At 31.6% G+C, this 14,140-nt stretch overlaps 1 protein-coding gene across 1 annotated transcript; it reads left to right on the top strand.

The window, feature by feature from the left end:
• Window positions 1-8,859: 8,859 nt before the first annotated feature.
• On the top strand, window positions 8,860-13,425 carry LOC18038079 (ras-related protein RABC2a). The gene is made up of 6 exons (XM_006428404.2): window positions 8,860-9,405; window positions 9,698-9,766; window positions 10,831-10,896; window positions 11,764-11,885; window positions 12,460-12,588; window positions 13,078-13,425. Exons 1-6 carry the CDS (start codon window positions 9,267-9,269, stop codon window positions 13,186-13,188), a joined length of 636 nt encoding a protein of 211 aa, XP_006428467.1. The 5' UTR covers window positions 8,860-9,266; the 3' UTR covers window positions 13,189-13,425.
• Window positions 13,426-14,140: the final 715 nt, after the last annotated feature.

Genomic DNA, 14,140 nt, shown 5'->3' with positions numbered 1-14,140 from the left:
AAATAATTTATTACTCTCAAGTGTAAAAGTGTCTAATTATGATACAAGTCAGTAAGTCTGAAGTCAAATCACAAGAAATTTAAAAATTCGATGGTCAATAATTAAATGAAAATAACTATAGAAAAATAAGTTAAGAAAAAAAATCAAAATCAAAGAAATGTTAAGGGTTCACGATCCACTCTCGGGCATTCAAATCATGGACATAATACTCTCTCTTTTTTTTTGTGTGGATACTATGTGATCTAGTTCTTAATTAACCACTCTACAAACAAATATAGGGGTTAAATATATAATGTATCACAACTGTATTAGAGTGTTCTCACTACCGTGTTGTTGTGTCGATATTAAGTCTAAACTCTCACATAGATCCAAGGGGATCAAAATCTACAAATAAATATAGAATGAAAATAATTGGTAGAAAATATAACTTATAAATTAAAAACAATAAACTTTAAACTCACTTGAGAGAATAATTGAATCCACAATTTGAACCCTTATACTTCACCCTTCGTCTTAACTTAGAAAATTTGCAGCTCATGTTGCTAAAGAAAAACAATTATTTTATTTGATAAATTAAATTGTAAAATTAAAATAAAAAAATTGAAAGCAAAAGAGAGAAAGAAAAAAAATCTCTTTTTATTAACTAAACTTTTCTGAACAAATTTCACACAAAAAAGAAAAATATTTTCTAGAAAAGTCACAATCAAATTAGTGATTACCTTGCCTTTATATAGGGCATATTATGATCTTGATTAAGTGTGGACATTTGCAGGGTAATTCTATTGAGCTTGCAACTACAACCTTCGAATGAGCTTTAATGATATAATCCAATAGTTTAAGTTTATAGCCAATGTAATGTATTATGGAGCATTAGATTCAACTTAATCAATAGATATAAATAAAGTCAAATAAGGACCCTCCGTCGGACATTTTTGTCAAGGTGATTTAACCAATAAAGTGAGATGTGTTGAATCTAGCATAATGGGTTTCATGTGAGCTTAAACACATGATGCGATCTCAACCTTTTAGAATCATTACTGTAAAATTGAAGAGTTAACTTGATGTGATAAATTCTACCAAATCTTCCAAAGGCTTTTTAGTCTCCAAAATCCAAATTTCATGTCCGGATTCTAATCCGAGCACCAAAAATTTATGAAATCTAGGATTTTCCTATAATTTACAAAATCACACATAAGAACAAATAAATGCAAATAATTCCTAAAATGGATCAAGGATTCATAAATGTGAAAAAGTTATTAATGTTCTCAGTAATGTTAACAAAAATTTTGATTTTAACATCTACTTATTGTATTTTTTTTCTAATGTTAATCATACTCCCCAACAAGCTTAAAGCCTAACATTGATAAGCAAAATTTATGTAAAAGCTTGTAATTGTTCTTCTCCTCTCTAAACAATCAAATAAGTGAACTCCCCCAATTTCTTTTTTTTTTTAAAAAAAAAACAAAATAATGTATAACTAGGTATCGACAAACCTTCCTTTGTGTTCAATTATAAATAAACACTAACATATGAGTTTTATTGAAACATAGTAATATCTTTATTATAGGAGTTCATTAGAGTTTTTATTGTTAGGCAATTGATTATTTATAAGTTCATGAGTACACAATATATCTTCAACCCATGCAGTGAGCTTTGGGCCATTGGCTCCCATAGTAGTTGGCCTTTGCACTAGTTGTAGAAACACCTCTACATGCTTAGTTACTTGAATTTCCAATTGAACCAATTCACACAATTCTTTTATTTTAGCCAAAACTTTACCTCTCTTATGCAAACAATCACTATTAATTAGGCAAGATACTCGGCTACGAGGCAAACATTTTGCTATATTTGTTTTTCTATTTTACTTTAACCAAAACTTTTCCATTTTACATGAACAATCACTGCTAATTATGTGAAATGCCTTGTTACTAAGTAGGAGCTTGGTTATTTTTCTTTTTTCTTTTGGAAGATAAAACAAACATTTTTCATTGTCTTAGATGTAACCTCCAATAAACCATGAGAACTAATTATTAAAATTTTCAACTTATAGCTAGATATGGCCAATGGGCCAGGCCGGCAAAGCAAGGCCCATGCGTGCTCGTGTCCGTACTGTGCCTAAATATTTTACTTAGGCCCGGCTCGGCACACGTGCCGTGCCCATTTGTACTGTGCCCACACGTGCCTGTCTAAGAAAAAAAGACCCAATAAGCTTTTTATTTTTTTTAAAAAATTAAAGAGTACATACTATTTTTTCAAGTTTATGTACTTTTCTTAGGTCTATGCCTTTATTCAAATTTAATATAATAAAAAATTCAAAACTCAAGTCCATATTTAATAATAATAAAATAATAATAGTAAGAAAATATAATATTAATTACTAATTTTGACCTTATAGTATTAGAGTTTTTTTAATACTAAACAACAATAATAATAAAAAAAATTTCTTAAGGGTTAACTTAATTGTTAACTTTGACTTACATAGAGTCATAAATTATAATTCACAATAATATTAATGCATATTTATAAAATCATGATATTTATAATTGTATTCATTAAAATCATGATATCAATTATTTATTTAATAGTTTATAAATATAAATCAATTATAGTTTTTTAAACTAACAATTAAATGAATTTAAAAAATTCAATTTCAAGTTATTTGTAAAATTATAAAATTTTAAGTTTACTTTCATTAAAAAATAAAACGTGCTTATTGTGAGTTTTTTTATCGTGCCGTGTTTAGCTCATCTCTAATCGTGCCGTGCTTTTAAGGCCCCTGTGTCTAAAATTCTAAGCCCGGCTCGGCTCACGTGTGTGTCGTGCCGTGCCGCATGCTCTACCAAAACGTGTTCGTGTCATGCCGTGTCACGTGCCGTTCGGCCCATTGGCTATCTCTACTTATAGCCTAAAAGTATTTGTCTCAATTTGTATGTGATGTGGTGATTTAGTAACATATGTCAAATGATCAAATAAAACAAAATGGATCAAAATGTTATTAAAATGAAGCTCATGAATTTAATTAGTTCGAAAAGAAAGAGACAAAAACATCTTTTATTGAAAAAATAAAATGGTAACAAAGATAGATCTTAAGAGTGACAAAAAGAATTCTTTGCTCTGCTATTTCGAACAAAGATTGATTCTTTTTGCCCCCACTGTTTCTATAAAAAGAGGTAAAGTTTAGAAGATTATACTTAATAAACTTTTAAAAAAAAATCTCTTGAAACATGTATAATTAGTGTATAAGAAAATAGAAAAGAGCCACAAACTAAGATTCAAGTCCACCATTTTAAACTTCTTGTCACTATCTGACTAGTCTAATTGAGAGACAATTTGGTGAATCTCATGTTGTATTCTTGTAATTGATCAATCAATTTAATAACTGTTTTGGCATGAACAAGGATTTTCGTGATATCATGATAGAAGGAAATCGTGCCTCACAGCATTATCAAGAAACATCATTAGGAGATCATAGTAATGATTTACATCCAACACCTCGGTAGTTTTTGGTGGATGTTCATCTATGCCTAGGATACAATTTTGAAATTTCAAGGTGCCAGGTCGCAAAGCAATAAAAGCATCAGTATTTTCAATCATTGCAATAAGTCATTCATGCATATTTGGACAATGAGTTCTTCTCCTTTTCTTTTTTTGGTTATTTTTTTACTAGTTAAAGCCTTTGGGATTATACCTAAAACTTGACTTCCTTCAGTGTTTGCAACTTGTGAGACTACCCTTTTAATCTATAGTCAACACCTTCATATATGAAATGTATTTTTCACTTGGACAATATTCTCCTAAGGTCTTTTGTAGCATTATAAAAATATGAAGTATGTCTACACAAATATTTTTAAGTTGTCAAAATGGAACTATTGCCATTATGATTCTCTCTCTTTTAAAGATTGGGATCATAGGAGAAAGAGATAGATATAGCAAGGTATCTATAGATTTAGGAAAGGTAGTGATTAATGATAATAAGTGTAGAGGCTAGCAATTGTTAAATAGAGTTTTAGAAATAGTAGAAAGGATGAATAAGTCAAATGTTGCAGGAAATTTTAGATGAATAAGTGAACAAAATTAAAGTAAAATAGGAAAAGAAAGGAAACGTGCGGATAGTAGTGTATATGGCTTACATCTTCTATGGTTTTATGTCCAATAATGTTTTAAATGCCTTTTATGGTTGAGGATATCCAATTTCTTATAAATCGGCAAATAGAGTCCTTTAAAGTTAGATTTCGAGTACTAAATTGTACTCTGTCATGTTGAAATTATGTTCATGATCCTTGGATCTCGTGGTGCACATAGCCACTAAGATGTATCGCAAGAACCGATGAGATATTGTCACCTAATGTCTCCTTACTAAAGTCATGCCTTGCGAATTGAACCTTAGCCACACGATTATCAGATACATACCCCAATGAGTGATAACTCGTGTTGCAAGCCAACGGTGTAGTTTTATAACAAATGACTAACCTTTTACCTTTGCACTTTTTAGCATAGGTGCTTTTCCTTAGACCAAGTATGAGAAACAAATGATACGTCTAATATCTCACTAGCTAGCTGAATTTTAGCTTCAATAAGCCAATGAAAATCTTCAGGGATAGTGTTAATCATTAATGGCCTCATTCTTTGACTCATGCTTTATAAATTTTGACCAGAGTAGGGAGAGAGTGAAGGAAATTGTGGATGCAGTTTCTTTACAAAATTTTCCATGCTTTTTTATAGGGTATCAATTGTTGCGGAAAAATGAAAGAATCGACTATCAAAATCACAGATACCATCATTTGCCATTTAACTAGTTGGAGAAATTGTACACATAATCAAATTGTAAAACAAAAAAAATGAAACATATAAACACAAAAAAGAAAAAAAGAGAAAAAAATAGGACTTAATTCCCATAATAAACATATCAAAGAGAAGAAAAGATACCAGAGGAAATGGGTTGTCCAAGAATGGTTTCAATCTTTGTCCATTCACTTTAAATATGTTGCCATTATTAGGATTTTGAAATTCTATGGACCTATATAAGTCTACATTTTTTTACAACAAATGGGCCACTCTACTTTAACTTTAACATTCCCAGAAATAAACGGAGACGATAATTATAAAATAACATTTTTTGACCAGCCTTAAAAGTTTTTCAAAAAATTCATTTGTCATAAAAAAACTTTGGTTTTTGCTCTAATATTTTTTTAATTCTCATATGCTTCATTCCTTAGTTCTTTAATTTCATTCAATTACAATTTGCGCATGTTATCAATATCATCAAGATTTGAATTAAGAGATTTAATAGCCCAAAAATATTGATATTCAAATCCAATAAGAAAGTGACAAGGTTTAACATAAATCCAACATTAGGGAGACATTCCTAAAGATGTCTTGAATGTGGTACAAGTCCAAAATCCATCAATAATTCAAAGAGACCAATCTTTGTGGTTTGTGTTAACCGTCTTTTTCAAAATATGAGTTATTTCCTAATTTCTAATTCAATTTAACCACTTATTTGAGGGTTTTTTCTTCATAAAAAACAAAATGATTTATTATAAAAATGCTTACCTCCATCATTGGTAATGCCTTGAGAGATTTCAAATTGACTTAGAAGATTTTTAATTTTTAAAAAATGGATCACCGTTTTATGATCATTGTGCCAACATGGAATCACTTCAATTCATTTTGAGATATAAACAATAACAACCAAGATATACATAATTACAAGTTACAATGGAAATGTGCTCGTAAAATCTATTTTCCAAAAATAAAAAATTTTAATGATAACGATTGGATTTAAAGGCATCATGTTTTGCATAAAAATAGACTCCTGACATTTGAATGTTCTCACACTTTTTATAAAATAAATGTGAATCTTTAAATAGTGTGGGCTAATAAAATCAACACTGTAAGATTTTCACAACTATTTTCTTTGATGAAAAGTAACCAAAACTGTTGGACCAAAAATAAATTTAATCTCAATAAGGCCCATCTAATAAATTTTCTTCCAATTAAGCACACGAAGTGGTGGACAAATCACCTAGAATGATCCTCCTAAGTAACAAGGTTTCAAAGCCCAAAAGGAGCCAAGGTCCTAGATTCCTATTGTAAGACAAATCACCTAGGATAAATCAACTAGGTGGCAAGGATTTAAAGTCCAAAATGTGCTGAGGTTCTAGACTCTTATCCTAGGACAAACCTCCTAAGTTTGAAAGCTCTTATGATCCTAAGGTCTTAATAAAAATAACCTAAGGACTAAGGATAAAACGTTCCTTTCTCTAATCTGTAGACAAGTTTGTATATCCATGTGTCAATCAACATGGGCACTAGAGGACAAGTGTTGCCAAATGTCACAAGAACAACGATATTTGTCATCAAAATAATTAGGACCCAAGTCAAATCAGTTTGGTCGATAAATATGTCTTTCATTCTCACTAAAAGGGAAGAAAAAAGAGACTAAAAAAAAAGAGAAAATGCTAACTTTCTCCCTCTAATCTTTCTCTTTCTAAATTTATATTTCCAAAAGTCCGGTGACTAACTTGATCGTCGGAGGGTTTATATAGGCAAAGCCGACCCTCTTATATTTTTCTTGTGTTTGCAGAGTATTACAAGATAAGGACACTCTGATTGCCTAAGGAAGTGAACTCAGAAGAGCATATATAAAGGCCCATAAAGATCAGCCCAAAAAAAACTCACCATCATCAAATCCAACAAAGAGGAACCCAAGTCCTAAGGGGATCATCATCAGTCGAAATTTCCATATCATAAGTTAGGACAAAATTTACACCAACAAAAACATTCTTTGGAATGGAAAAATTGAATGACATCATTTACCTCATCATCTGGTATGCATATCCAAAAAATCTAATTAGTTTGAACAATTATAGATCATCCTAATAAAAGTTGCTTGGGGGAAAAATCGATGACCAGCATTTTGATGACCAGCATTTTAAACAAGGAACAATTGAGTAGCAGGGGGAGTTGGACTACATTAAGGATGCTAATGACGAATGAAATATTATAAGAACTGTAGTGATAGTAATATTTTCTTGGCTAATAAGGGCAAAGTAGGAAGAAAATTAGTTTATTTAGGATCATGTAAGAGGTCATTATGTCCAAAGGGAATATTGTCTCGTTAACTGAAAAAAGGGAATTAATGAGCGAGCAAACTACCAAAAAGAGATAGCAAAGGTTTGCCATGTCAACAACTACAGTGCTACTCCCTCAGAGGTGGCTAGATGACCTTTCTAGTTTTGATATGTGTACATGCGGACAATTTACATGAATAATGAGCAAACTTTTCTCTAGGCATGCTTCAAAGGTTGTGACAATAAAAAAAAAAAAAACCCAGTCTTAAGGATTATAACTTATGGTGTATCTCTTCTCATCATATTATTTACTTATGTACTTTGCGATTGAAATCATAAAGTCAGTTTGGAAGAACAGAGAAATAGAAGCGAGATTACTGAATGACGAATTGAGGGAATATTGTTAAGATTGGGAATTTTTTATTTATTTATGGCGTAGGCAGTTGAGTGGTGCGAGCGTCAAGAAAAAGAGTTTTATTTAGTAATCATAATATCTTCCTTAATAATAAATTAACTTAGGAATATTATAATATTTTAAAATTTTATTAAAATATAAGTATTTAAAGTAATTTTTAAAATACAAATAGCTCCACGCAGACCACGTCATACTCATTGTTATGGGCACGTTATGGCCCTCGGATTTGTTACAATAAATGGTGTATAAATTATGCACACATTTTATAATAGGATAAAGCATGAGATTCAGATTGTTTTAATCACCATTTAAACCTCATATTTTTCATGGTAAGTTTAGTATCAAGAAGATGATCAAAGGACAGAAGGATTTTGAGTTCACAAACAAACAAACCCATGTGTTACTGTTCCATTAATGTTGTCAAAAGTTGGATGAATCACCTGCTCATGCTCCTGCTGATAAAGATGCCAACGGTTGGCCTAAATCTAAACTTGAAAACGGCCCCTCACCTGTAGGAGGAAAAGCTTCTTTACCCACGCGCCTTCAACTCTCGCATATCTAAGTTTGTTTTTTTAAATAATTTAATTAATTTCATGCATATCAAATGCTGTATATGGTGGCAGTACGAAATACAATTGATTATAAGCCTATCACACACATTTAGATCAATTTACTTGCAGCATTGAGATGACACTAACAAGCATGAAGAAAATGGATGCACAAAATGTATTTAAAAGACACCTCCCCTCAATGTATATACACTCATACAACTTTTGTGCTTTCGAGTTCTATTAAGGATATCCTTTATTTTGATTATCTTTGATTTTGAATTGCAAGTGAAAAAACGGAACTTGATTCTCTGCAGAACTTAAAATATAAAATATGGTAATTGAAATTCGATAATTAGGCTAACTATGTAAAGAGGCTGAAAGTCACTTAATATGCATATTCATAACAAATTTAAATATGATTAATATTTTGATAACTTTTTTCTTAAGTAGAAATGGACAGAGTCCAAAAATAAATTTTTAATTTTTTAAGGGTCGATTTGGATGGCTAGACTAGTTAAACTAAGAGGTTGAAAGCCGTTCGATCGGATAAAGCGTGATATTTTAATTTGAGTGAAGATAAACACATTAAATTTTTTATCTTAAATTTTATTTTAAATGATATATTATTCCTTAAGTAATTTGATAATTTTTTTATAATATTTAAATAAATTGATTATTTTATCTGATCAACTAATCAATAGATTCACATATTTTAAAATAAATTTTTGAAATAAAAAATTTAAAATATATGACATTACTCTTTTAATTTAGACAAAACACAAAAGCCCCCAATCCGAGATGGAAAGACAAGTAAAGAATAACGTTGTTGTGCATCAGGTGAGTTAGCCGTTTTCTTTAACTTGTCTCTCTCAGCAAAGCATATATACTCGTACATTTCATTTCATTGCATTGATGCCCACCACTGGTGCTCTCTGCCAACCTTTCTTTTTTGATATCTATCTATATATACATTTCTTTTTGATTTGTACTTTTTAGAGAGAAAAGAGAAGAGAAGAACATCATTCAAGTTCAAGACAGAAGTCTCTTGATCATCATCATTAGAAACAGCAAAGCACAGCACAGGACAGACTCGGTTAGTAACAAAGAAAGATAAAAAAGAAAAAGAAAAAAAGTGAGCGATTTGAGTTTTTTTTTTCATATTTATTAGTGAGAAAAACGAAAAAGGAAAGGAAAGCTTAGGTGGGTGGGTGTGCGTGTGGATTCATAATGGGATCGTCTTCAGGGCAGAGCAACAGCTACGATCTTTCATTCAAGATCCTTTTGATCGGTGATTCTGGTGTTGGTAAAAGCAGTCTTCTTGTCAGCTTCATTTCCTCTTCTGTTGACGATCTGTCACCCACTATTGGTACTTTCTCTATCTTTTAAGTTTCACATTCTGTTTCCAGTTTCCTCACTTGGTACAAAATTGCAGTTATAATTTTTTAGCTCTTAAACCTGAGAGATTTTCGTGTTGGGATCTTCTTTTGGAGTTTAGCTATTCAGTGTATACTTGGTAGAAATTGGAGAAGTTTTTGTTAGCTTACTTGATTTTTGGATCTTGGTAGGTAACGTAATTTTTATTTGGTGCTTTCAATTGTGGATGCATTAGTTATTAATACTAGATATTTTTGTGTTGTTTTAATCTTAACTTTTTGCAGGTGTGGATTTTAAGATCAAGCTGCTGACAGTGGCTGGGAAGAGATTGAAACTTACAATTTGGGACACCGGTATGCAATCACTGTCATCGATTCTTTATCTTGAATCCAAATACTATTAGAAAATTAGGCATTCAGAGAATGTTTGATGTTCTTATGGAAATGAGTTTGTGTTAATATGTCATTGTCATTGCCAATTTTTTAAGCTTAGATGATGCTAGAATCTAACTGATAGAAAATATATAAATCTACATCTTGAGAAAATGGGCTCACCTAATAGGCCCCAGTGGTTGCTTTACTCTTAACGTCTTCTTTGATAGAGAGCAATTGTTTCAGTTTTACCTTAGAATCCAGGTCTACCATTTGTAGGGAAAATAAACCAACCATAACCCTGTGCTTCACTTTACTTGTTTATGTCATAATGCCCCTTCATTGTCACCATTACCATCCATGTCTTATTCCTACTGTTGCTTAAATGGTTACATTCCATGTTTGCCAATCTTGTTTTTCAATCTATTAAAAATGTACTGCCTTGAACATAATTTATTTTTCCACATGGTAATTGGTATGATGATTTTCTGCCGTTTCTTGTCAAGTTCTATTAAAAAGGATTGGGTGACTATTTGATTGCATTCAATAAAATTTCCTTTTAAGCTGAATTGGACTGTTGATTGAAGTCAAGTTCTGTAGTTGAGTGAGAAAGATCCTGTTTTACAATCTATTAAAAATGCACTGCCTTGAACGTAATTTATTTTTCCACATGGTATGATGATTTTCTGCCTTTTTGGGCAAGTTCTATAAAAAAGATTGATCAACTGTATTTGATTGCATTCACTGAAATTTGTTTTTTAAGCTGAATTAGACAGTTGATTGAATTCAAATTCTGAACTTGAGTGATGAAGATCCTTTTTCAATCCCATTTTCAATCTGTACATTGCATCTTATCTTGATCTTCAAGATAATTTTTCATTCAACAAAATTTTACCTTTCTACTAATTTAAGGTTCTGCATTTAATAAACATTACTTTTCCTTTGTCTGCTCAGTCAAGTGCCTACTTTTTACAATACACATTACGGAAATTGTTTGACAATGTGGATGGATCATGGTTAATTGTAAAATCATCTGTTTCTCGCAGCTGGACAGGAGAGGTTCAGAACACTAACCAGTTCTTATTATAGAGGTGCTCAAGGAATCATTCTTGGTATGCCTTTAACGAAATGTGTTTGTGTAATTTCAAAATGAAGAATTTTATTCTCTTGATTAACCTTATTGTGCCTTTGGCAATGATATGAACTTACAAGAGTAATTGTTGGCATCAGAATACAAAAGGCATCGACATGTCTGGTAGTAACAAGCAAAAATAAATGTTTATGTGAGGTTGACTGCCAAGATGAACTTATTTGCAATCTTGTATATTTTACCATACGTATGTAAGTTCTGATCAAGTTTTCCCCTAAAATGGCAGGAGAGAAATTAACTAGGACTGGGACTTACTAGAATGCATGTTAACATACTTAGGAAAAAGTAAATCCAATCAATGACTTTGTGCATTCTAGCTCTTCTTTCTATTGAAAAGTTTCATACGTCCCAAATAACATTAAATTTCTTTCTGTTATTACTTTTATCTTCGTAACAACCAGAGCAACAATGTTCTTTCCAGGCCCTACTGAAACAAGGCTTTCTCAAAACATTCTATGCTTTTACCTTTTCTTTCATCCATTCGAATTATGTAACATTATTTCGCATGGATTTGTCGTTCTTGATCACAGAGAACCAGAATATGTTTCAGCAAGCATTTTCTGGAGCTCTTTCTTCTATTATTTAAGATTCATATGTAAGGCAAGCATATTGTAGTTGCTTACTATTAAGGAGTGACGCTGCTGTTAGCTTGTAAGCCTAGAACTAATTTTAATTTTCACCATGATGAAAAAACGTTCAATCATGACTTTAACTAATTCACTGCCTGCTTTTTTGAGTTATTCTTCTTGATTTTTTTTTTTAATATAATTCCACCATATCGTAGATTATATTGGTGTTAACTTATTTATTCATTTTGCTTTAACTGCAGTTTATGATGTGACAAGGAGAGAAACCTTCACAAACTTGTCAGATGTGTGGGCTAAAGAAGTGGACCTTTACTCTACCAATCAGGATTGTGTCAAGATGCTTGTTGGAAATAAAGTCGACAGAGTAAGTGTCATAATCTCTATTATCTCTATTAAATTAGTTAAGATTTTAATCACTATGAGATCATAGAGGACCAACCCCTAGCTAATCAATGTAGACTCTTTATTTCTCTCTTTCCCGGATATGACATTGCAGAAACTTCGAGGTCCTTATAAGAGTTTAAAGGGCTTCCTGCGCTTTTCTTGTTGTCGAGATTAATATGAAAACTGATGAATGTCTCCATTCTCGTTTGATCTTAGCAGTAAAAGAGAACTTTCCTTATGTTTGTCTCACCCACATGACTATAAGTAATATAACATTTACCTTGCTGTTCATTTGAAACAATTGAACCATGATGTCAATCAGATTTGGACTTGGAATGGATCTCAATAATTAAAGTCTCTCAATTTCCAGTATGTATTCGCACATACCGTATTAGCACATTATTAATAAATAGTTTATTACTTGAAGAATATGGTATAAGTCCTCTAATTTATGTTATCTTTCACCTGCTGCTAATTGACACATAATTATTAATTTGTATATATTTATTTTCCAAGTTTTATGGTCTATTTTACACTTTGATGTACGATTTCAGGATTCTGAAAGGGTTGTAAGTAGAGAAGAGGGGATTGCTCTTGCAAAAGAGCATGGATCTTTGTTTCTTGAATGTAGTGCTAAAACCAGGGAAAACGTGGAGCAGTGCTTTGAGCAGCTTGCATTGAAGGTACTTTTTCAGAAAGCATTTTGATGCTTCGGTAAAATGTTAGGCACTTTAATCCACAATAAGGTTTCATCAATTTGATATACTTGTATAGGGTGGGAATATGATGTATGCTATATCTTGGGAGTTATGACAGTAGGTTGTTATTTTCTTCCTTTTTTCCCGATGCCCGTAAACCAGCCAAGAGCACTTTATTGGGATCACACCAATTTGATGGTTAGGAAATTCCTTAATCTCAAGTGATAGCTCTCTGTAGAATCCCTTGATTCTTAATTCTTTAACTTTCCTCTTTGTTTTTTTGGTCTTTTTTCCTTCAGTTCTAATGATTAACACGCAAGCTTCATCAGAAGTTAGCTATAATCCAATACCCGAACCGGGGTCTCAATTGTAGAAATAGTGTTATGCATCATTTGCATAATTTATCTACTGCTGAGCTACCATGTCATTAGGAGTAATTCAATATTATTGACACAGTGTGGGATCATTGTGCAGATAATGGAGGTTCCTAGTCTTTTGGAAGAAGGATCCAATGTAGTAAAAAGAAACATTTTAAAGCAGAAACCAGAAAACCAGTCACCTCCTATTGGCGGTTGTTGCTCGTAAGATGCTGCATTGTGGAGGTCTCCATATCAACAGAAGCCATAAGCTGCCTGCTAATGCGCTGCTTCCCTATTAACATTATGAACAGATCATGTGTATGTATAACTTCTTCTGTTATGTCTTACTGCTATTCTCTGGGGAATGCTGGCACTCAAAAAACATATATATTAGCTCGTGTAAATGTTTTTCTTTGAATTTCGTTACTGATCCATGTTAGAAACACAAAGTTGCTTGGATTATTGATTTTATGAGTGAGTTTTCTACTTCATGCTTTTGAGTTATAATATTTACTTTGGTATTTGAACAAAACTAGAAACTGCACCAAAATTTTTCTTTCGGATATAAAACAATGGCTTATATAATTGGTACTATTTGATGAATGGATGATTCTGCAAATATCCAGATTGAATGGAATTCATCTGCATTTTCATTTCAAATCTTAGAAGGGCTTTTATTTGTATGTGACAAAATGATTTTCACTTTGCATAAATACAGCGAAGTTTTCAGAATTTAATGATTAATTTTTTAAGTTTTTGTTTTGTTTATTTAACCAAATAGATAATGTGCTGAATATATAACTATTGGGCGATTTTGATTTAATACTTTTTTATCTTATAAAATATGACTTAAACCCCCAAATTTCAAAGTGTTTTACCTTTCCTTTAAAAAAAAGTGTTATTTATTTTACCTTTCAAGCTCGTAGTTTCTTTAAAGCCCATCGAATCAAAGTTCTTTCTCTCAGTTCAATAGTTGATTTATTTTACTTGTGAAATATGAGGCATTTTGTTTCAAGTTATGTTAAGAATTTTAACAGGGTTCAAACTTCCAAGCAGAGAGGGGGGGGGGGGGGGGGGGGGGGGGAAAAAATTTTTAAAAAAAAAACTTTCCCCAAGGCCCCCCCGGTTATTTTTTAAAAAAAAAAACCCCCAAAAAAAAAAAAAAAATTAAAAAAAAT

Source organism: Citrus clementina, unplaced genomic scaffold, assembly GCF_000493195.1.
Source record: "Citrus clementina cultivar Clemenules unplaced genomic scaffold, Citrus_clementina_v1.0 scaffold_6, whole genome shotgun sequence".
Classification (NCBI taxonomy): domain Eukaryota; kingdom Viridiplantae; phylum Streptophyta; class Magnoliopsida; order Sapindales; family Rutaceae; genus Citrus; species Citrus x clementina.
This window is presented reverse-complemented; position numbering and strand designations above follow the sequence as displayed.